Genomic DNA, 23,354 nt, shown 5'->3' with positions numbered 1-23,354 from the left:
ATGTGCTAGACCACCAAAGCTCTCCTTTCCACCCCTCACCCCACCAACCACCAGTGTCCTGGACTTCTGCAAATCCCATTCGATCTGGGAGCAGCTGATGAGGGGGTGGGGACAGAATTCTGGTTGGGCCTGGTGTTGGAGGGAGGACTCTTTCTTCCTGGAAGGGGAGGGAAAAGCATGATTATGAAGACCCAAGTCCTGATCCACTGACACAGTCATCCCCACACCCCCAAAGAGTTCCCAGCCTAATCCTGTCACTTCCCTGCCCCCTGGGGTGTGGGGCCCAGAATAAAAGAGTATCTATAGGTGTGGAGAACACCCAGGATGAGGTGGGGCTGCTTGGCTGTGGGTGGGCTCCTCCCTGTGCCAGTCTGGGTGCTTGGAGGGGACCTATGACTTGTAAGAGGACACAGAAGAGTGGTAGGCTTCTGGAGGTTTGGTGACTGTGTTGGCAATGAGGGTGGTTGGGTTTGTCTTGGCTCTACGGAGCCTGAGAGGGAACACCTAGGGAGGCTCAGCCTGGTCTAGCCATCTGCTTACTGGTACTTTGCACCTGAGAGTCCTTGGCACTGGGGTGTGCACAAGAGCCTGAATGAGGGCAGAGACACAGCCTTATCTGTGGCTGGATTATAATTAGGGCACTTAGGTGGGTGGCCCAGACTGAGTATGAGGGCAGGGATGAGAGGCTTGACTCTACTAAGGGCCTAGCTGAGTGGGATGCAGAGGCCTGGGATGAGAAGACTCTTCTGTACACAGGGATCTAGGTGGAGTTACACGAGAAGCTGGGTCAGGATCATGGCTTGTCCCTACACATTGAGAATCTGAAAGTGACCGAAGCAACGGCTTCCTGGGGATAAATGACAGGCCCATAGCATGTGCCAGGGGAATATGGGGCAATGGTCTGAGTCTCTGAGTGTTGGTGACATAACCCTCCTCTCTTTGGATGCTTAGTTGTACACTGAGCTGTAACAGACAGCATGGGGTAGGGGACAAGGGTGGCACCCACTTTAGAGTCAGAAGCCTGGATGGAAATCCCAGACAGCTGTTTCCTGGCTACTGCACGGGACCCAGGCATTCCGCCCCTGGGAAAACAGGGAGCAGGGTTTGTGCTATGAGCCTCTTGTGGTTGGCGGGAGATGATGAACCTAAGGGAAGCTGGCATGCAGTCACCAGAAACCCTCGGTAAAGTGTGATTACCATTATTGTGGTTAGACTCATTACAACTGGTGCCAGCAGGGAGGCGTGAACTGTGGGGGAGGGGAGAGTGGGAATTGGGAATCGTTTCAGAGTGTAGATGCTAGAATCTATGAGTTCCACGCACTAACCTCCACTGTATGATGTGTGTTTTGGGGGGCAGGGGTATGTGTGTGTTCATAACCCGAGTCTCAAGTTTTCCCGTGTATAAAGTAAAAATAATACTAGAAATGACCCCTCAGAGGCACCAGGCTCTTTAACTTAGCTCCCAACACACAGTTAGTACTCAATAAATGCCAGCCTAGGTTGTGTTTTAGTGATATCATTTCTCGTTCTGTCAGAGGTCTGAGGACCAGAGATGGGACATCATTAGAATCAGAGGCAAGAGACAGTATAAATAGGGCAGAATACCAGGGGAGGGACATCTAGACTGATGTGAGGAGCTGGAGGGCATCTGGACAGGAGAGAGGCTGCTGTACCCAATATAGGGCCATGGCAGGAGGAGAGAAAACTGGTCGGGTCTCACACACTGTCCTGTGGCCCCAGGATATGACAGCAGGGTGCTGGTTGTGCTGAGGTGGTGAACTCAGTCGGTACCTTCTCTGACTTAGTAGGGGAGCAGATGTGTTCTCTGAAGGACAAACACTACAGTTGTCTGCCAGCTTAGTCAGTACTGCAGAGTGTGGGCTTTGTTTGCAGCAGGCCCCGTAGACGACCAGCCCAATGACCACAGATTTCCATGCGACAGCCAACCATGGTTGACACCTCCCGCTGCTGGACAGTCCCTCTCACTGGACTGGTGGGCTCGGTAATGAGGTCTTTAATGAGCCTCTAATGTGCAGTCACGCATATGCAAATGAGGAATAAGGGCACTAGGCCAGCTTAGCCCTTTTCCCCCTAAAGATGGCCACTGGCTATTAATGGGGGCAGAGGTGAGCAGAGGAACGGGAAGCTGAGAGCAGGGCCCCAGACCAGAGTGGAGGCACTCAGAGTGGTTAGTGCAGGTCTCAAGTTCGACTGAGCTGAGCAGAGGCCGTAAGCAGCTAGGAATCATGTCCTTGGGTCCCCTCAGGGCCAGGGAGGGAGTCAGAGAGGCAGGCTTAGATAATGTAGCTTTGTTGGCGGTGGTAGCTCTGCTTGGCACCCCGGGGCACAGCCTCCAGTGTTTCCTCCATCACTGCTCAGCTGCAGCTCTTCCCCAAGGGAGATGGGGAGGTCGGAGTAGGGAGCATGATATTGCTGTTCCTCCCCAGTTGTCAGGGGAGACGTGGACCTAGGGAAGGAGGTGATTCCTCGGATCTCCAAACTCCCATTTCTTGTTCCTGACCCATCACCCACCTTTTGTTCATGACCTTCTCTGTGCCAGGCAGTGTCCTCTCTCACTTGTTCCTCACGACAATCCGGTGAGGAGGGACTAATTTTATTCCCATTTTATAGATGAGACCCATTTTATAGATGAGACCCAGATGAGCCCAAAGCCACATAGCTAGGAACTCGGAGCCGCGGGATTTGAAGTTTCAGCACCAAATCTCTACAGAATTATCAGGACCAAGCAAGCCAGTGAGAGGGCCTGGCCCACTTCTTTTCCAAAACATACTTCTGTGGGCCTTGTGGCCCACGGCACCCCTGGTCATTTTCTCTTGCAGACACTGGTAGCTCATGGGTTCCCTGTGAATCCTGTCAGGTTGGAGACTGAGCAAATTGGCCTCAAGTTGGGGAATGAGCTAAAAGACTCAGTACTCCAGGCCGTGAGCCGGGGCTGAGGAAGGGACATGGTGGAGCCCCGGGCTGCTGGATGGGGTCATTTCCTGCCGCCTAAAATAACAGGAAGTGGGTGCTCCTGATTGGAGGCTAGAAAACAATGGCCGCCAGTCCTGCCAGAGAGCTTCAGAGCCTGTCTCACTAAAGCTACAGAAGCATCAGCCTAGCTTCAGGACCCTGCCTCCTACCTCTGGGGGGAGGCTGGCCTTTCCCAGTGTACTGCTTCCAACTGCCTAGTTCCTCCAGTCCAAGCTAATACTGCTCTTAAGAAACACCTGGCCTAGCCCAGCAGCCAGACACCCTTCAGGCTTTGTACTTCCTAGCATCCTGTTCTCCCAGCCCAGATCTCTCCAGGAGTAGAAACCTGGTACACTCTCCCTCCTGTCCCCCATAGCAGGGAGGTTAGCTGGAGACAGTTAACCTGACTGTGCAAACCCCACCTTTTACCCTTCACCAGCCGTGTGGCTTTAGCAAGTGTCTCAACTCTCAGAATCTGCTTTTCTGGTTTGTAAAGCGGGGTAATAGTGTACCCTCCCCCCAGGATGGAAACAAAGCTAGAATGAACTAATGAAGTTCTATACATAGCTGGACGTGACACAGCCTTGTGTATGTTTCTGTGTGTGTGAAGTTCTGAATCCCAAGTCTCTTACCTGAGGGAGACACAAGTGTGTCCTGACCATCACTGTGTGTACCCTTGTTTGTGTTGTCACTTTCTCTCTTGGGTTCTCTCTGTCTCTGTCCTCTGCCTCTCTCTGTCTGTCTGTCTCTCTCTGATGTGTATATCTGTCCTTCCCTGTTTGTCTTTGCTCTCTCCCTGCCTGTCCTCCTGTCCTCATCTGTCAGGTCTCATGCTGACACCTCAGAAGCCATTGCAAGACCTGGAGGTTCTTAGCTGTCTATCCTGTCTCCTTTGTCTGCATCACGCTCCCGCCTCCCTGCTGTTCCCCTCCCAGGATCTAGCTGCTTCCCTCAGCTCTCACCTGACAAACTGCTCCGCCATGGAGATGGACCTCCCTTCCACTCCTTGGTCTGGGGCCTCACTCCCTGCCTCCCGTTGGCCAGCCTGGGCAGGAGCCTGCCTACCCTGCATTCCTGAGCTCTTAGCTCAGGGCCTGCATGCCCCACCTGCACCCTTCACTTCTGTGGGGGAACCTCCCTGGGGGAGCCAGCAGAGTCCCTTCCTTCTTAGGGAAGGATGTCACGACACAGGGCAGGAACAGTATGACATAGGATCTTGTCATCAGGCAACACAGGGTTCAAACCCTGCCCCTGACACGGACACACTGTTTAGTATGACTAACAGTTAACTTACCTGTGAAGGAAGGAGGAGTATTTCGCACTTTCCCTTTAGGGTAGTTACGAGAATTGAGTGACATAGGAGAACATGGCTTAGGACTTGGCAGAGGACAGCAGGGCCCTGAAACAACCATGACATGTAGGATTTAGAGAGACATCTATGCCTGAAAGTACCTCGGAGGTCTTACTGTCTACTTTCCTTTTTGCTTTTCGTTTGTCTGTCTGCTTGGGATGTTGGTTGGTTGGGTTTCTGTTGTTATTGTTTTGTTTTTAGAGTCAGTGGTTCTCTGTGTAGCTCTGGCTGTCCTGGAAATCATTCTGTAGACCAGGCTGGCCTTGAACTCAGAGATCCCCTTGCTTCTGCCTCCTGAGTGCTAGGATCAAAGGTGTGGGCCACCACCGCTCTGCGTTTGCTTTATTTTTTAAGACAGGGTCTCTTGGAGCTGAGGCTGGCTTTGAACACTTGAGTCACCTGCCTTCACCTACCAAGTACTGGGACTATAGGCATGTGCTACTCTGCCTGGCTTGACTATACACTGTACATGTAGTTTCCTATGTGTGTGTCCATCCATCCTTCCATCTGTCTGTCTGTCCATCAATGGTGTTCATTGGTCAGACCCAGGGTTCCTACTATATGTCGGGCATGTCCTGTATGTGCTACAGAAAGAACTAAGGCTCAGCCTGTGAGTGAGTTTTTCCACTGACAGGGTGGAGAGGGCAGGCAGGCAGGCAAATGAAGCTGAGCTACCAGAGCTGTGAAGGACCAGTGAGAGAGAAACCTCTCCGAAAGGGCTGTGAGTAGGTAGCACCTCACACATGTGCAGGCCCACTGGGGACTCCACCTCCATCTCTCAGCCGACCCCGATGGTGTCAGAGGGTCGGCGGGCTCCTGGAAAGAAGGACCTTCTGACATCGTCACAAAACCAGGTCTTGCACCTTTGCCCTGCAAATATTCTGTGTGCCAAGAAATAAATACAAATTATCTACTGCTTATCCAGTTCTTAGCAAATACTTCTGGTGGCTATCAACATAGCAGAAGAAAGCTGGCAGTGGCTGAAACCTCCCAGCCTGGCACAGTCCAAAAGCAAGATAAAGTTAAGTAACCTAAGATCATATTTGATTGAGGTGAATAATCGGAAAAGAATCGACTATATTGTATAGATAATTAACCCGGGAATTAATTTGGCCTACCACAAGTCGGTCCAGATAATGCCATCCTGGTGACATTTTGTCAGAGTTGGCAGAATTCTGAGGGAATATTTGTATTCAGGGTTAGTAGCCTGCCAGGTCACGAAAGTAGTTCCAAGTGTCCTGTTTGCCTCTTGAGAAGTTTTTCTTGTTCAGCTGCTGGAGTAAACATTCATTATTTTTGTGAAAGTCTACCTGAGTGCCTCTGTCCGGGGAGCCGGCCAAACTCTGTTATGGTGGGGGTCCTTTCAACATTTATCATTTCAAAATACATAGCCACGGGTCTGTTTGGCTTTTGTTTGGTTTTTGTTTGTTTTCTTCTCTTTCTTTTGTCTGGGCTATTCTATAGCTCTGGCTGTCGTGAACTTGCTATGTAGTTCTCCTGGCTATCCTGGAATTTGCTATGTAGACCAGTCTGGCCTTGAACTCCGGAGTGCTGAGAGGAAAGGCAGGCAGATGCTACCACATCCAGCAGATCTGTTCTTTGTGAGAGAAACATGTTTCCTTCATGTGCACCTGCTCTAGGCTAGGGTGGCTGCCTGGTGTGGCATTTCATTGTCATTCAAAGCACACTTGTGACTGTCTCCTCGAACGTGGCATTGTTGTAGCTGCTGCCAATGCAAAGCAGATGTGGCTCCTCACAGGCTAGGAGGGCAGAACCACACAGCAAAGCCTGACTGACAGCGCTCCAAAGGAAAGCCATGAAGCCACAGCTGTACGAAATAAAGGAATTTGTACTGATGAGAGAAGCCAGGGAGCACCTCTCGAGGGAATGGCAATTCAACCCGAGGAGAGGGAAGGGTTAACAATGAAAAGAAGGGAAAGAGCACAGGCTCAAACGCCCTGTGGCCAGAAGGAGCTTGGATAGTTACCAGACTTTAAAGAGAGGTCTGTAGGCAGAGTTCAGCGGACAAGCAGGGGTGGGGAAGGTAGAGATTTAAAGGGATGGCCGAGAGGGAGCTGGTCTTCAGACTTCAGACTTGGGGGATCAGCCTCAGCATCTCACCTGTGTCCTCAGAGCAGTAGGACACCAACTGAAGTTGCAAATGTTCAGTGGGGAACAGGGCAGGGATGGGTGAGGTAGAGCGGGACTCTGAGCTCCTCCTCCAGGTAAGAAATGGCGATGCTGTCTGCCAGGGTGGGGCTCCTTCACTTCCTAAGTGTTTATTGAGCATTTAGGTCCCCAGCTCTGTTGGTACTGGAGATTAGACAGTTGTCCCCCTGAGGCTCATAGGTAGCAGTGGGGATATTTTTAAAATGCCGTCTGTTCGTCAAATGCATTGGCGCTCACCTGTTGTCCCAGGTTGTCAGGAGGCTAAGGCACGAGGGTGGCTGGAACCGCCAAGGGTGACACCAGCCCAGGCAACCTATCAGGGCCCTGTATCTAAGAAAGGCTTTCTGTGGTGACCAGTTCTAGAAAATCCTGTTTGCCAGGGACGTCAGATCTCACTGACCTCTGCTCCTTCCCACCTTCATGCCTCGGAATAAATGACTTTACCACAAAATAACAGACAGATATAAAGAAAGGAAACAGGACTGGAGAGATGGCTCAGTGGAAAATTCTCCTGGCTGCTCTCCTAGAGGACCAGAGTTTGGTCCCAGCACCCTTGTCAGCCGGCACACAACTGCCGGGAACTCTAGCTCCAGGAGTTCCAGTGCGTTCTTATGGCCTATGTGGATCTCTCTCTCTCTCTCTCTCTCTCTCTCTCTCGATGCCACAGATTGGAACGCCAGTTACTCATCTGTCTGGAGCAGACCTCTCAAAATCTCAAGGCTCGTCTGGGCTCTAGAGTGAGTTCAAAACTCAGGCTGGGCAAGTTAGTGAGACTCTGTCTCAAGATAAAAGTCACAAAAATCCGAAGACAGTGCAGTAATAGAGTACTTGCTCAGTGTGTCAGAGGCTCTGGGTTCAAGCCCAGAACTGAAAGACAAACAAAACTGCACTTAATGCTTACGTAGAACACATTTTTTATTATTATTATTATTATTATTATTATTATTATTATTATTATTATTATTATTGGTGTGTGTGTGTGCACGTGCGCGCGCATGCGCTCGCTCACTTGTGTGTGCACTGACATAGCATTCTGTGGGATCCAGGGACGAAACCCAGGTTACCTACCAGGTTTGCTCAGCAAGTGTATTTACCCACTGAGCTATCCCACTGGCCCTCCATTTGTAGTTTTAAATCAAGGCATATCTCAGTAACACATGAGACATGGAGGTGGATATGGAATGAGCCTGGTTGCATCTGGGAGCAAAGACTCTGCTACAGAGGGCTTGCAAGTTGCAGCCCCAAGGCAGAGGGGCATAAGGGACTGTGGCCAGAGGGTCTGAACTTCAGGAAAAGGGGAAAGGGGATGGTGGCTAAGAAGTAACAGGCTGGGGGGGTGTTGTCCTAGAGCGCCATAAACTGGAGCGGCCACGTGGGGTTCTCATTTTCACCAGATGGGGTGTGTTCGGGGATTTCAGGGAAGGTGTGATGTGATCTGATTTACTGTTAATTGATCTCTCTTGCTGCTGTGTTGAGACAAGAGCAAGGGGGTGGGGCAAGGAATGGAATGAGACTGTGATAAGTGATTGAATTTGGGGTACATTTTGAAAATAAAAGCCCAAAAGATTGCTGAGATTAGACGGTCTGAAATGACTCCCAGATCTGAGAAGCTTCAGTAGCTGAGCTGGGAAGAACTGACGTGGTTAAATGTGGGGCATCTATGAAACATCCAGGGTGTCAGGTAGGGAGTTACAGGACTGAAACTGGTCCTCTGGGGAGAAGTCTGGGCTGGAGAAACAAATTTGGTTGCTGTCAGCACAGGGATGATGTGGGATGACATCACCTTAGAGTGTGGGGACAGAAAAGGTAAGCTCCTGACAGCCCTGGGGCACACAGCAGCATGGAAAGGTTAGGAAGTCAGGGAGGGGCCAGACAGAGACACAAGTCCCAGCCAGCAAAGCAGTAGGAAAGCCCAACCCTGCTGTGTCTGTGGCAAGTAAGAATGAGACAAGTAACCAGTGACTTAATGTCCTGGAGGTGCCCGCTGACCTCTCAGAGAACAGGGTCAAGGCCCTGGGTGAAGCCTGACCTGGAGGAGGGCTGGCAGAGGGGAAGTTCTTCAGGACAGGTGCTGCTTGAGGAGGCAGAGATGGTGTCCGAAGTTAGCATTTGTACCAGCAACTCAGTGAGGACATAGAGGCTCAGATAGGTTCAGGGTTCCCACACAAAGGGATCAGTTAGCCTGTCGACTCTGCAGCCAGAAACCTTGACTACAACTGATGCCCCACTCCTCCCGGCTTCTCTGCCTCTCAGGATTTGGGCCCCACTTTGAGTCCTACCTGGTGGGTATGATCTGCCTGGGTGTAGACAAAACGCCTGCCTACCAATGTCCTTGCAACACCTGTTAGCACATCCAGGTGCTTGAGGAAGGCTACTACATAAGCCTCACCCTCGGCCTTTAAGCCTAGACTCACCCACCCAAGCTTTGGCCTCAGACAGCCCCGGGTTCAAATCCTCCTCCCCCTCCTTCCCATAAATATGACTTTTACAGCCCTGAGCAAATCCTTTCATGGGAGGACCTTTGCTTGCCTCATGGAATGAGCAGCACGGCTTCCCTGAGTGAATGCCACTAGTGCTGTGTGGTGAAGTTAGTTAAGAGATTTGCAACTGCCTAGGAAGTGACCAGGCACATCTCGGGCTGGTATGAAGAGCTGGGTCACCTGCTGTGGGGCTGGCAGGATTGAAGGTTATGAGGGAAGACATTGCTTGAGCTAGGGCTCTTGCCTGCAGCCCAGGAAGGGGGAGAGGGAAGAGTGAGGAAAGTAGAAACTGGGATGGTAGCGTGTGCCTAACATCCATTCCTCACACTGTTTTACACTGATGCGAGATGTCTGTGCAGAAGGGCCAAGACCAGCACTTCTCACCCTTCTAACGCTGGGACCTTTTAACAGTTCTTCATGTTGTAGTACCCCCCCCATTATAATTAATAATTATTTTATTAATAATAAGATTATTTCATTGCTACTTCATAACTATAATTGTGCTAGTTATGAATCGTAATGTAAATATCTGATATGTGATCCCTATGGGCGTCACAACCCATAGTTTGAGAACTGCTGGCCTAGACTCTGCCAGTGACACTACTAGGTTCAAATCCATATTGAGTCCCTTACTAGCCACGTGATATCAAAGTTGGATGTGTTAGCATATGTTTGGAATCCCAGCACTGAAAAACAGGAGGCCAGAGGACAGCAATTCTCATTAGACCAGGCTAGACCTCGTAGTGAGACCCTGTCTCAAAGGAAACTAAAAGGACTCTTCCCAGTCTGGGCTTTATTTTCTCTGTCTTTGTGAAAGAGATGTTAACACCTTCTTCATAAACAGCGAGGTTAGAACCAGGGCATGTAAAGAGAGTACAGCTTTACATGTAGGAAGCACTCAGTAAAACAGGAATATTAATGAATATTGATGGTGGTGTATGGGCTGGAGAGATGGCTCAGTGGTTAAGAGCACTGATTGCTCTTCCAGAGGTCCTGAGTTCAAATCCCAGCAACCACATGATGGCTCACAACCATCTATAATGGAGTCTGATGCCCTCTTCTGGTTCTGGTGTGTCTGAAGACAGCTACAGTGTACTCTTATAAATAAAATAAATAAATCTTAAAAAAAAAAAAAGATCCTTGATGGTCTGTGTTTTTAGTCTTAGCACTTTGGAGGCAGAGGTAGGAAGATCTCTGTACGTTTAGGGCCAGCCTGGTCTACATAGCTAGCAAGTTCCAGAACAGCCAGGCTGGATAGAGACCTGTCCTGTTCTCAGTGTGTGTGTGTGTGTGTGTGTGTGTGTGTGTGTGTGTGTGTGTGTGTGTACATATTTTCATGCATGTGTGAATCTTGGTGGCTAATCTCACAATGCTGTGATGTACGTAGTACCCATGGTTTGTGGAAGAGCAGCTGTAGCACACAGCAGGTTTGCAACAATTCAGTCACTCAGTCCTCAGGAGAGCCAGGATCCCTGTTTGTATCTGGCTTTGAGCCCAAAGGTTAAATGCCTACCTCTTAGATGAGGATCTCCAGAATCCTGAAGGCAGCTCCCTGGGGTGTCTCCTCCCTGTGAACATTTGTCCCAGGGATAAGGAGTTTACATGTGCTGAGAGAGCCGGAGTTCCTAGAACAGAGGACTTAGTGTGGCAGGGGTCCCCAGGAAGAATAAAAAAGTTCCCCATCTGTCAGTACTGTGTCTTCACTAACTCCCCAAGTAGCCAAAGGGTCCCTGCAGATGACATAAGGGCTCAACCTGAAGAGAATTCTCTCTGGGAAGACTGGAAGTGACATAACCTACAAAGAGACAGAAGTAGCCTTGACCTTCCTGGGTTCCTTGGACCCACTTCACACATGGGAAAACAGAGGCTTGGAATGTGAATAGCTTACCCCTCTGCCTTGAGACAGCAAAAATTAGAACAGGACTAACACGTTTTTAACCTATCCCTTGGTGTAACGTTTAACAAGTCCTCTTTCTGTGACAGGCTGGTCTGCAGCTCATTGTGTAGCTAGGCTGACCTGTTTGCAACACTTCTCCCTCAGCCTTCCAAGTGCCAGAGTTATAATTCTATGACACCATGCATGGGTGTGTGAATTTAACACAGGCTTACTTCAAACTCATTATGTAGTCAAGCTGGCCTTGAACTCACGGCAGTCCTCCTGTCTTAGCTTTCCTAATATTAAAGGTGTGTGCCACCGCATTGTTTAGCAATATTCATATGTGGGGTTTCTTTTTCTGTTTGTTTTGTTTTGTTTTGGAGACAGGGTTTCTCTGTGTAGTCCTGGCTGTCCTGGATTGCTCTGTAAACCAGGCTGGCCTCAAACTCACAGACATCCACCTGCCTCTGCCTCCTGAGTACTGGGATTAAAGGTGTGCGCCACCACTGCCCACCGCCCAGCTCCGATATTCATACCTTATTCATTTCTCTTTTTTTAAGATTTATTTTCTTGTGTGTTTGAATATTTTGTCTATCAATGTATACTACATGGGTGTCTGGTGGCTGTGGAGACCAGACAGAGTATCAGATACCCTGCGACTGCTGGATTAGAGACGGCTGTGAGCTACCATGTGAGTTCTGGCAGGTCCTCTGCAAGAGCAGCAAGTGCTCTTAACCACTGAGCCATCTCTCCAGCCTCAAATATTCCTATCTTTAAAGACTAAATCTAAGGGTGAGTAGGGAGAAAAGGGTGCAGACAGACAGACATCTATAACTGGCTGTCTACCCCACCGATGACTTTGGCAGTGCAAATATCCCACAGGACCACGCCTTTGCCTTTCCTTGTGACTGGCCCCATGTGAACCAGACCTCGGGTTGGAGAGTGTGACTGGAGGCAGAGAATGGATGGGCAACAAGATGGCTCAGTGGGTAGAGCACCAGTCTCAGAGCCTGGTGACCTGAGTTCTGTCCCCAGGATCCACACAACGCAAGGAGAGAGCTAGCTCTCCCAAGTTCTCCCACCTCCACACACGCCGTGGCAGGTCTCCTCATACATACCCACACCCACAGACACATAAATGAATAAATGTCATTTTGTTTTAAAAGGGAAGAGAAGGAGAGGTCCACTTAGTGCTGTAAACTCGCTGTCTATTTTTCCAACACACCATACTCCGTCTGTCCCTTCGCAACAGCTCTTCTCTGCCAGGCGTCTTCCTTGCTCTGCCAGCCCCAGCTCACCTTCAGACCATAGCTTAGCTGAGACTTGTCAGTGTTCGGGTTAACCATGTGAAAGGCTGTGTGTTCTGCCTCTCTGCTGCCCTGTGTCTGCCCTCCTAGAGGCTGAGCTCCCTGGAAGCAGGAATCCTGACTGCCGCCTACCATTATGCCTTTAATATCTGGAATACACTAGACCTGGCACATGGATAGAATATCCATGAATGAATGAGTGAATGAATGAGTGAATGAGTCCACTGACAGGGCAGATTGCTGTATAAACTGACAGTGCATGTGTAAACTCTGACCCTCTCTCCTCTCTTGTTCTCATCTTTCAGCTGTGTTAGCCAGGATCCCCCAAGAGCCAAGACCCTCTCCAGAAGGTGACCCTTCCCCTCCACCGCCACCAACACCGATGTCAGCCTTGGTTCCTGACACTCCCCCGGACACCCCTCCTGCCATGAAGAATGCCTCTACCCCTCAGCAGCTCCCCCTGGAACCAGTGAGTCCCACTGGGCAGGTCTCACCTCAGCCAGCTCCCCCACCGGATGAATGCCCATCCTCAGAAGCAAAGAGCAGGGGACCCACCCCCACAGCCACAGGACCACGGGATGCCAAGCCTTCTCAAAGGAGCAGCCAACCATCCCCAACAGCAGTGCCAGCCTCTGACAGCCCTTCTGCCAAGCAAGGTATGTGACGTCCCCAGGGTCAGACCATGTGGGTTGCTCACTTTGAGTTGTCCTTGCCGTGAAGGGTGAGGACAAGAAGGTGGGGTGGGGGTGAGGCCTGAAAAGGAAGCCTGAAGCCAGTTGCCCCATGGAAACCTTTTGACTCTCTTCTACCCTCTACTTAGACGTAAAGAAGGCAGGAGAGAGACACAAGCTTGCCAAAGAGCGCCGAGAAGAGCGGGCCAAGTACCTGGGTGAGTGTTTGTGTAGCGATGTTATCGGCTCAACGCTCCCCAGCCTCCTGTGGGTCAACAGTACAGACCCTTCTGGAATACCATGTGTGCGCTGATCTCACTTAATCCACTCAGCACATTTTGAGGAAGAATCGGGTTGGAAAAAGATGACATCATTTGCCTAAGAGCTAGTGAACAGCTGAGATTCAGACCCAGACCCTGTATCTTACCTCAGACCCATGCATTGTGCTCATGGCTTTCAACCTGGGGGGGGGGGGTCACATATTGGATATCCTGTATATCAGATATTTCACGTTATGATTCATGAGAGTAGCAAAAGTATAATTTTGAAGTAGCAATGAAATAATTTTATGGTCAGGGAGTCACCACAACATGAGGTGTCGCAGCCTTGGGAAAGTTGAGAGCCACACTGTTCTTTTAACCATGTATTGAAATCTGTCCAGTTGGCTTCCAAATCCTGTGGAGGGGTGGGGTGTCACGCTGATGAACTCATTTATCCTCCAGCCAATGGTGGAGAGATTTCCCTAGGTCTATCTCCACCGAAGCCCTGAAATATGAATGGGGCATCTTGAGAGTGGAGGCTTCACAGAGACAGGCAGGGGAGGGATGGCCCAGGCCTGAGGTAGGACACCACTGCTGGGAGTGGCTTCAGGCCCAGGCCCAGGCCCAGGCCTGCCGCAGAACCTCTCAGGTCATGCCCCTTCATCCCCACCTTAGCCGCCAAGAAAGCAGTGTGGCTGGAGAAGGAGGAGAAGGCCAAGGCGCTCCGGGAAAAGCAACTCCAGGAGCGTCGCCGTCGGCTGGAGGAGCAGAGGCTTAAAGCGGAACAGCGCCGGGCTGCCCTGGAGGAGCGGCAGAGACAGAAGCTTGAGAAAAACAAGGTATGGTCCTAGCAATCTCAACAGAGTTCCCACAGGTCCGCCTGCACTGTGCCCAGGGACTGTGCAGTAGTGAAGTGCACATCCATGCCCACACATGTCCCCACGTGTTCTAGACAACCCCAACTGCATTTTCCTCTGTGACTCCGTCCCTGTGTGACAGTGTCCATACAGATGCATTTGCTCCCACACGTGCCTGTGACAGGTCCCAGAGTCTGTTCTATGTGTGTAGATGCGTGTCTGTGAACATCCCTACATCTATACATGTAGACCATAGCTTGAGCATTGTTGAGGCTTTGAAAGACATGATAGCCTAGTCCCGTCTGGTAGCCTCAGCCAAGAAGAAAAAGCCCCAAGATCAGGACCCTCAGTACTAGAGAGACATGACCGTGCCCAGGAATCCCAGGCAAGGAGAGTCCCATCTGTCATCAGAGAAGCAGCTCATACACCCAGGAAGTGACTCAACCCATGGGGGAAAAAAAGTCTCCAAAAATGTGGATAGGGATCTATCACACATGGGCTTGAATCACAGCCAAGTCAGTAACTTTGGGTGCCTGTAGTGAGTCAGGAAGAGCTTGGGATTAGTTAAGGAGGACTTTCTCCAGGTATGGTGGCTGATCCTGAGCCCAGACCTTTTCCTCATTGGCCCCTAGGAGCGCTATGAAGCAGCAATCCAGCGGTCAGTGAAGAAGACATGGGCTGAGATCCGGCAACAGCGCTGGTCCTGGGCAGGGGCCCTGCACCACAACTCCCCTGGACGTAAGACCAGTGAGTGGGCTGGCAGTGCTGGCGGGTGGGCGGGCAGGGCTGGGAAAGGAACACTGTACACAAGGCGTTCGCAGCAGGTGTGTCTTGCTTCGTGTGACTTGTATCTTCTGGAATGGTCTGTAAGCCAACTCATCCTGTCCTAAGGACCTCCACTATCAAACCAGAAATGGATTCTCTCAACTCGGTTTGCTCCTCAAACCTGTTGTCTTAGGAATTGCTAAATGCTTTGCTCCAGTTGGTTACTGTTTGTTGATGATATATATATATATATATATATATATATATATATATATATATATATATGATATGAAAAGTCATATATCTGTATATATGACTTTAATGCCCAGCAGACTTGGATACTTAAAGAGAATTGCTGCCCTCTGTTTTGGAAGGTAGTTTTTTTTTTTTTTTTTTTTTTTTGTCTGAGTTTTCTTAATAGGCACGTTCTGGATTTTGGTCTGCTTCCTTGCTGGCATGTATATACCACTGTGCTTGGCTGTCTTTCTACAATGACAAGGTTCTGTATTTCATGTATCTTGCCTGCTGTGTGTGCTCATAGATGTGTCGTGTAGCCCCCTCTGTGAGGCTGTGTTTTGGGATTTGCATACCTCAGTGAGGGCTCACTCCTAAGTCAGACTTAGGTTCAAACTCTGACCTTGTATGACCTTTAACTTCTCAAACCTCACTTTCTTCATGTGTAAAATGGGGATCACAGCACTGCTTGCCCCCAAGGTTGTAGGTAGATGTTTGGAGGATCAAGTGAGGTGACATGTATGTGGTGCCCAGCACAGTGCCTGGCCCATGGTAAGCTGTCATCAACTGTCATGTTAGGTTACTTCATGTTTCCTGCCTGGGTGCATATTACCTGTGTTTGTCTGTGCATGTCTACATACATGTGTGCATGCATAAATCTCCATCACTGTGAATGCCTGTGTGTGCATGTCTTTGTCTCTGTGTGTCTGGATAAATACGTGGGTATGTGGATTTGTGCAAGCAACTGTGAACTGTGTGGGTCTTCTGTTTAGGAGCATTTTTTTTTTTTTTGCATTGTCCCAGTATGTAGGTGTTGTATCCATAGCGCCTTGGCTGGGCAGTGTCAGCAAGTGCCAGTGTTGGATGGTTGTGGGGAGGGGTTGCAGCACCCAGCTCTAGGCAATGGCTTCCTTTGGTCTGGCCAAGAAGGCTGTAGTTCTAGTTTTCCACCATTTCCTCCCTCTGCTCCTTTTCCATTGGCTCCTTCAATCAAGGTTGTTTCTGATCATCTCCCTTGTCCCCTTCCCTCTCCCAGGGCCAAATCAAGCCTCTTCCCCATCCTAGCCTGCCCGCTCCTTCCTCTCCCACCCTGCCCTCAGAGCATCCTGCATGGAAGGCCTCAGTGCCCCCCCTGGCTCCCGTCTGGCCCGGCCCTAATGCCGTGTCTTTTCCCCTCCAGGTGGGAGCAGGTGCTCCGTGTCGGCAGTAAACCTGCCCAAACACGTGGACTCTATAATCAACAAGCGGCTCTCAAAGTCCTCTGCCACGCTCTGGAACTCCCCCAGTAGAAGTAAGAGAAGGCTCAGCCTTCCCCCTCCAGAGCCCCTCGTAGCCAGCCCCCTCCAGAGCTCAGCAAAAGTACTCATCCCTGGAGCCCTTCCACAGTACTCCAGGTCCAGCCCTGCTCTATTCCACAGAGGGCTCTGTGCCCTTTCGGGGAGCCAGCATTTGGGTCTGGACCTCCAGGGCATAGTAGTGTCCTGTAGGACAGAACAGAGACAGGGACAGTGGCCTAGAGGACAGAAAGCCTGGCAGTGACCTCAAGAGAAGGTTAGGCTCGGGGCTGGGGTGTCATCAGGTAATCAGCTTTCTCTCCAACCACAGCTAGCTGGCTTGAGCCAACCTTAGACAGGTGGCTGTGCCCCCATGTGTCAGGCAAGCCTGGATCCTAGGGCGTGGGTATTCTGGCTCCACCCTGGAGGGCCATGCAACCCTGCCATCTCTGCCCTTAGAGCACCTGCTTTGGCCTTGGCTGGGTCCGAAGTTGGGACCAACCAAGGTGGCACAGCTCCTGCGTTCCCACCATGCCCCGGTGCTTACATATGAAAGAACCATGGTTAAAGTTATTTATAAAGTTTCTCTAGCTTTTATTTGGTTGCTCTGTTGCCTAGCAACCAAATCAGCTGCTGTACCAACCCCACCTGACTGAAGCTTAAAAATAACCCAGCAGCTGAAGGGACAGAGCAGGGTGGCCTAGGGCAGCCAGGCCCTCTAGCTGCCTCTGTCTCATACTCCTAACGGCTGGTTGGAGGAGCAAAAGGACCTCACTGCCCCAAATCCAAGAAGCATGCCTCCCCCAGGACAGCATGATGAAAACAGGAGAGGCAGGCCCTACTGTGGGACCTGGGAGAGGGCAGTCGGGTCTTCCTTAGAACCTATTTACAGCTCTTTCCTTTGCTCAGAATTTTGAGCCCTCTCACGGGGGGACACTGGTAGGAGGCACTCCTAAAGTAAATGCAGTAGGTGTTGGCCTAGGGTTTTTATTTTTTTTGGTATTGGGAATTGAACCTAGGGCCTCTTGCATGACAGCCAAGCGCTCTACCTCTGAGATATAGTCCCAGTCCCTTGCGCAGTGTGTTGTCGCCTGTGTCTGCAAAAGGAGCACCAGATCTTAGGAAAAAATAAGCGTGACCCCGCGTGACTTGGGGTGGGGGTAACAGTCCTCTTGAGAGTCCTTGGGCTCATCGTGGGTTCAGTGCCTAGTCTCCTCCACCTGTGCCCCTGCTTGCGTTGACCTGCTCTGTCTGGTGTTCTCCCCCCAGATCGCAGCCTGCAGCTGAGCGCATGGGAGAGCAGCATTGTGGATCGTCTGATGACGCCCACCCTCTCCTTCCTGGCTCGGAGTCGCAGCGCGGTCACACTGCCCCGCAACGGCAGGGACCAGGGTAGGGGCAGCGGCCCTGGGAGACGCCCCACAAGGGCCCGGGCAGGGGCCAGCCTCGCGCCCGGGCCACACCCCGACCGCACTCATCCCTCTGCAGCCGTGCCAGTGTGCCCGCGCTCGGCCTCCGCCAGCCCCCTGACGCCTTGTAGCGCCCCTCGGAGCGCGCACCGCTGCACCCCGTCCGGGGAGCGCCCAGAACGGCGCAAGCCCGGCGCCGGTGGCAGCCCCGCACTGGTGCGTCGCCGGCTGGAAGCCACGCCGGTGAGTGGCCACAGCTCGGATGGGAAGAGGTTGCTTCTAGGCTGGAGTGCAGGCACTGCTAACCTCCTCTCCTCCTCCTCCTCCTCCTCCTCCTCCTCCTCCTCCTCCTCTTCCTCCTCCTCCTCCTCCTCCTCCTCCCCCCTCCTCCTCCTCCTCCTCCTCCCTCCCTCCCTCCCTCCCTCCCTCCCATCCCTTCCCTCCAGGTGCAGAAAAAGGAGAAGAAGGACAAGGAGCGGGAAAACGAGAAGGAAAAGAGCGCCCTGGCCCGTGAACGGAACCTCAAGAAGCGCCAGTCGCTGCCAGCATCCATCAGACCCCGGATCTCCACAGGCGCTGAGCTCAGGTGGGCGGGGCTTCGTGCTTCACCTGGACATTCACTCATCAATCATTCACAGATATTTTTGAGTTACTGGAGGGCAGGTTTTTCTGTTTTCTTGTCTCCTCGGTTCTCATTTTTTAATTTTTTTTTCCCTTTGAGATGGTCTCCAACTCTTGAGCCTCCACCATATTCTTACTTACATGAGCTCAGTACTAGAAATAGATTCTCCGGCCTCCTGCGTGCTAGGCAAGCACCCACATCACTGAGCGATGTACCCAGTCCTTTTTGTATTTTGGGTTTGTTTGTTTTTTCGAGACAGGGTTTTTCTTTGTACCCTTGGCTGCCCTTGAACTCTGCTGTGGACCAGGCTAGCCTGGAACTCACGAGATGTGACTGCCCTTGCCTCCCAAGCGCTGGTATTAAAGTCCTGTGCCACCCTCCCTTCCCCTCTTTTCAGTAAGTTGCCCAGCCTTGAATCTGTGATTCTCCTAAGGTAGCTGGGGTTACAACAGACCTATGTTACCATTCTTTCTCAGAGTGTGTGTGCATGCATAGGTGAGAGGGATCAGCTCTCATTCCGCCGTGTAGGTCCAGAGATTGAACTCAGGTTGTCAGGCTTGGTAGCAAGCGCCTGTCCTCGCTGAGCCATCTCACTGGTCCTTTTTTGTTGAGTAGGAATATCTTAACATCCTAGACTGGCTTTTAATTAGCTCTGTAGCCAATGATGAGCTTGAATTTATGATCCTTCTGCCTCGACCTCCCAAGTGCTGGCATTAGGGGCCTGTGTGCCTGCCCAGCAAACATGCTACCAACTGAGAAACATTCTACAAAAACATGTCAACAGTACCTCTTGTTGTTTTTTTGCTTTTAGGAAGCAAGATCTCATTAATGTAGGCCAGGATGCCCTGGAACTAATTGTACTGCCTGGGCTAGCCACAAACCCCTAGCTTTCACTTCTTTTTACTTCTCTTTCTCATCTTCCACCCCCCTTTTCCCTTTCATTTTAAAGGTAATGGAAGCCCCCAGCTCCTGAAACAGTAACACATAAAACTCAGTGCATAAGTGAACAACTCACCGGGTGGTCTTCTAGGTGCTTCGAATACTTTGGTGGGCCAAAGCAGGCCTGGTGTTTGCTCTACCAAGTGTACATGCCGAGGGGGAGGCAGCTGTTAATCAAAATCTCTCAGTGATGAGTTTGTAATTGCAAACCGGGATATATGCACCAAGAGGAAGTGGTAACACTGAGTGAGCAGGTGGCTCCCACCCAGCCTGCAGAAGGCAGCATGTGGAGGGAGGCTGAGGCTGGTGAGAGGCTCAGTGAGCAAAGGCAGGCCTTGGCTGTGCTCGCCATGCACACAGTACGACCTGAGTTAGGTCCCTGGAGTCCATGGAAAGATGGAAAGAAAGAACCACTTCCACAGAGTTGCTTCCACACGCTTGCTCACACATGCACACGTCACACAATAACAACAGATAGCAGGTTGGGGATTTAGCTCAGCGGTAGAGCGCTTGCCTAGCAAGCGCAAGGCCCTGGGTTCGGTCCCCAGCTCCGAAAAAAAAAGAAAAGAAAAGAAAAAAAATGTAAGCCGGGCAGTGGTGGCACATACTGTTAATTCTAGTACTCAGGAGGCAGAGGCAGGCAGATAAGGCTGAGTTTGAGGCTAGCCTGGTCTACAGTGTGAGTTCCAGGATAGCCAGGGCTACACAGAGAAGCCCTGGAGACACACACACACACACACACACACACACACACACAAACACACACACGAGAGGGGGGGGGAGACAGAGGGACAGAGACAGAGAGACAGAGAGACTGAGAAAATATGTACTTGGGCCTGCAAAATAACTCAGTATGCAAAGGCAGGAATTACCAAGTCTGATAACCTGAGTTTGACTCCTAGAACTTACACGCTAGGAGAGAATCAATTCCCAAAAGTTGTCCTCTGACCTCCACACAGGTGCTGTTGCATACAAGAGTTCATACACGGGGGGGGGGCTGGGGATTTAGCTCAATGGTAGAGCGCTTGCCTAGCAAGCCCAAGATCCTGGGTTCGGTCCCCAGCTCCGAAGAAAGAAAGAAAGAAAGAAAGAAAGAAAGAAAGAAAGAAAGAAAGAAAGAAAGAAAGAAAGAAAGAAATAAATTAAATAACAGATAGCCTTTTTTTCCCCTAAGGGAACACTTCCCCAAAGAAGTAACATGTTGGGGGAGGGGAGTGCCTGCCCAGGTGCTCTGCCTTCCTTTCTAACCCTTTTCTTCTCTCTTAGCACTAAGTCCAAGGCCCGGCCAACCTCTCCCTCTACAACCTGGCACAGACCTGCCTCCCCCTGCCCCAGCCCAGGACCAGGCCATACCCTTCCTCCAAAACCACCATCTCCCCGAGGCACCACTGCATCACCCAAGGGGCGGATTCGGAGGAAGGAGGAGGCAAAAGAGAGCCCCAGCCCATCGGGACCGGAGGATAAGAACCACAGCAAGAGCAGAACCGCTGAGGAGAAGGAGCCAGCTGCCCCAGCTTCACCGGCGCCCTCCCCAGTGCCCTCACCCACCCCAGCCCAGCCTCAGAAGGAGCAGTCCTCCACACAGATCCCTCCAGGTACACAGGAAGTGAGAGTGGGCAGGGCAGAAGTGCCGTCTTTTCCTGTGTCTGGGAGTGGACCAATAGAAGAGGGATCTCCTGCCCAAGTCTCCGACACCGGAATGGCAACAACTGAACTGAATGAGTGGATCGCGGAAGTCCAGAAAGTGTGGCGGGGGATGGGGCGTGCAGGGCTGATGGAGGGGCCTGTACTGGTGTACACTAACTCCTGGTCTTGGATCTTTCTCCAGACACCGCTGTCCCGGCTGTCCCCACTGTCCCTACTTTCCCGACTGCCCCTCCTACCGCTGCTCCCTCGGTGACCCCTAGCAAACCCATGGCCGGCACCACAGACCGAGAAGAAGCCACTCGGCTCCTGGCAGAGAAGCGGCGCCAGGCTCGGGAACAGAGGGAACGGGAAGAACAGGAGCGGAAGCTACAGGCTGAAAGGGACAAGTAAGTGTGACCTCAGGAACTGAGGGCCCCTGTAGTGCCTGAAGAAGAGACACAGATCAAACTTGAGTTTCCTGGGTCCTCCAGACGAATGCGGGAGGAGCAGCTGGCCCGGGAGGCTGAAGCCCGGGCTGAACGTGAGGCTGAGGCCCGGAGAAGGGAGGAGCAAGAGGCTCGAGAGAAGGCGCAGGCTGAGCAGGAGGAGCAGGAGCGGCTGCAGAAGCAGGTGCCAGGGCAGGCGGGCAGAGCTTGACTGGCTCTAGGTGGGTTTGGCAGGGTGGGAAGGCTGAAGCAGAGAGCCCAAAACTTATGGAGGTCTTTGACAGAAAGAGGAAGCCGAAGCTCGGTCCCGGGAAGAAGCTGAGCGCCAGCGCCTGGAGCGGGAAAAGCACTTTCAGAAGGAGGAACAGGAGAGACAAGAGCGAAGAAAGGTGTGCAGGGCAGATGGGGCCAGGGGGCGGGGCCTGGCCCTGGCTCCAGTTCAAGTTCCTGCAGATTGTATCAGTGAACCAGTGGGCCCAGGCTTGGATTTGTAGAAGATAAGATAAGGAAGGACTGGTGTGGGTCGGGAGGGAACTGAGCTCTAGAATAGGGCCAGCGGGTGGGAAGTTGAGAATTAGGTCTGGGTTTGGGCCTAACTGATGTGGGGCCTCCTCCACACAGCGGCTGGAGGAGATAATGAAGAGGACTCGGAAGTCAGAAGCCGCAGAAACCAAGGTCAGGATTCTCAGGTTGGGGAGTGGGAGATGGGGGAAGAAAGGAGGCTGCAGAAAAGCCTCCAGAGCCGAGGAAGAATGCGGTGCGGGGGGCTTTTCCTGTGTCTGGGCCAAGAGGGAATTCAGTACTGAGGTAAACCGGTCCACATAGCTGGCACCTGATGGCTCTTCCTTTTCAAAGCAGAAGCAGGATGGAAAGGAGACCATGGCTAACAATTCTGGCCCAGGTAAAGCCATCACTCACGTCCTGTGCCCTGGTCACCCCTGCGCTCCAGTCCCACCCTTCACCAGCCCCTAACTGATGGCCATTTCTTTGCTGTGATAGACCCTGTGAAAGCTGTAGAAACTCGGCCCTCTGGGCTACAGAAGGATTCTATGCAGAAAGAGGAGCTGGCCCCCCAGGAGCCACAGTGGAGGTACCAGCTCCCAACCCCAGGGACTCCAGGCAGGCAGCTGCAGCCTGGAGCTTTGGACCCCTCGGGGCTTCTCAGGGAGGTGAGGTGCTAACCCTGAACCCCTACATCTACAGCCTGCCAAGCAAGGAGATGCCAGGGTCCCTGGTAAATGGCCTGCAGCCTCTCCCAGCGCACCAGGAGAACGGCTTCCCCGCAAAGGGAACTGCCGGGGACAAGAGTCTGGGTCGAGCAGCAGAGGGACTCCTCCCATTCGCAGAGGCAGACGCTTTTCTCAAGAAAGCGGTGGTGCAGCCTCCACAAGTCACAGGTGGGGACTGTAGGGACCCTGGCTCTTGGACCCAGCTGCACCCCACCCATCCCTACCTGGGACTCCCCAGCCTTGACTTCTACCACCTCTCCTTCCTTTCCTGTAGAAGTTCTTTAAGCATTGCCTTGGACCCGGGTGCAGCTGTGAAGGTTCCTCATGTCGGTTCGTGGGTGTCTAGAAGAGAAAGAGACAGAACAAAGATGGACGCAGCCTGGGCTCCCGGAGGCAGAGCTCCTCTTTGTTTTCAATCTGCACCTTACAGACTGATGATGTCTTTGGCTGAAAGCAGGTCCTGTCCCTCAGCACGTTCATGTGCTCACACGCTCGGACACCCACCTTCCCCGTACACACATACACTCATAGCCTCTCTGGCCTCCCCCCACGGGGAAGGACCACTTGTAGTATTTGCCTTGGTTTGGTGGGGTACAGTGGATGTGAATACTGTAAATAGCTTGTGCTCAGACACCTCTGCGTGGACGAGGCGGGTACAGGACTCGGACCCTCCTCCCAAGACTCCCTGGGAAGATCTCCCTCTATTTAACTAACCGACGGGGAACTCAGGTCTGGGAACGGAGGGGCACCTTGGGCCACAGAATACTGGTTGCTTCAGGGGCAATACCCTCTGTCCTGGCCTGGAATCAGTGTTATTACATCTGATCAAACGTCTCCAGAAATAAAGTGAGAATAATTCTGCCAAA

The 23,354-nt window shown here is 51.8% G+C and overlaps 1 protein-coding gene across 8 annotated transcripts in view; it reads left to right on the top strand.

Moving 5' to 3' along the window:
- The window catches only part of Map7d1 (MAP7 domain containing 1), a 25,131-nt gene extending 1,777 nt beyond the window's left edge, over positions 1-23,354 (top strand). Inside the window, exons 2-18 of one of the 8 annotated variants that reach the window (XM_039110767.2) lie at positions 12,462-12,812; positions 12,977-13,045; positions 13,763-13,926; positions 14,577-14,682; positions 16,124-16,234; positions 17,487-17,609; positions 17,706-17,869; positions 18,073-18,212; positions 20,454-20,782; positions 21,016-21,220; positions 21,305-21,443; positions 21,544-21,648; positions 21,881-21,934; positions 22,118-22,160; positions 22,259-22,349; positions 22,463-22,656; positions 22,763-23,354. In XM_039110767.2, the coding sequence (XP_038966695.1) occupies positions 12,462-12,812; positions 12,977-13,045; positions 13,763-13,926; positions 14,577-14,682; positions 16,124-16,234; positions 17,487-17,609; positions 17,706-17,869; positions 18,073-18,212; positions 20,454-20,782; positions 21,016-21,220; positions 21,305-21,443; positions 21,544-21,648; positions 21,881-21,934; positions 22,118-22,160; positions 22,259-22,349; positions 22,463-22,656; positions 22,763-22,773 (2,399 nt within the window). In that variant the 3' untranslated portion in view covers positions 22,774-23,354. Of the gene's footprint in view, positions 1-12,461; positions 12,813-12,976; positions 13,046-13,762; positions 13,927-14,576; positions 14,692-16,123; positions 16,235-17,486; positions 17,870-18,072; positions 18,213-20,453; positions 20,783-21,015; positions 21,221-21,304; positions 21,444-21,543; positions 21,649-21,880; positions 21,935-22,117; positions 22,161-22,258; positions 22,350-22,462; positions 22,657-22,762 lie in introns of all 8 variants that reach the window. The other 7 variants (NM_001109438.1, XM_006238906.5, XM_006238902.5 and 4 more) reach the window with 7 other exon arrangements.

The sequence above is a fragment of the Rattus norvegicus genome, chromosome 5 (assembly GCF_036323735.1).
Source record: "Rattus norvegicus strain BN/NHsdMcwi chromosome 5, GRCr8, whole genome shotgun sequence".
Taxonomy (NCBI): domain Eukaryota; kingdom Metazoa; phylum Chordata; class Mammalia; order Rodentia; family Muridae; genus Rattus; species Rattus norvegicus.
The sequence above is the reverse complement of the archived record's forward strand: the minus strand, read 5'-3'. Positions and strand labels throughout refer to the sequence as shown.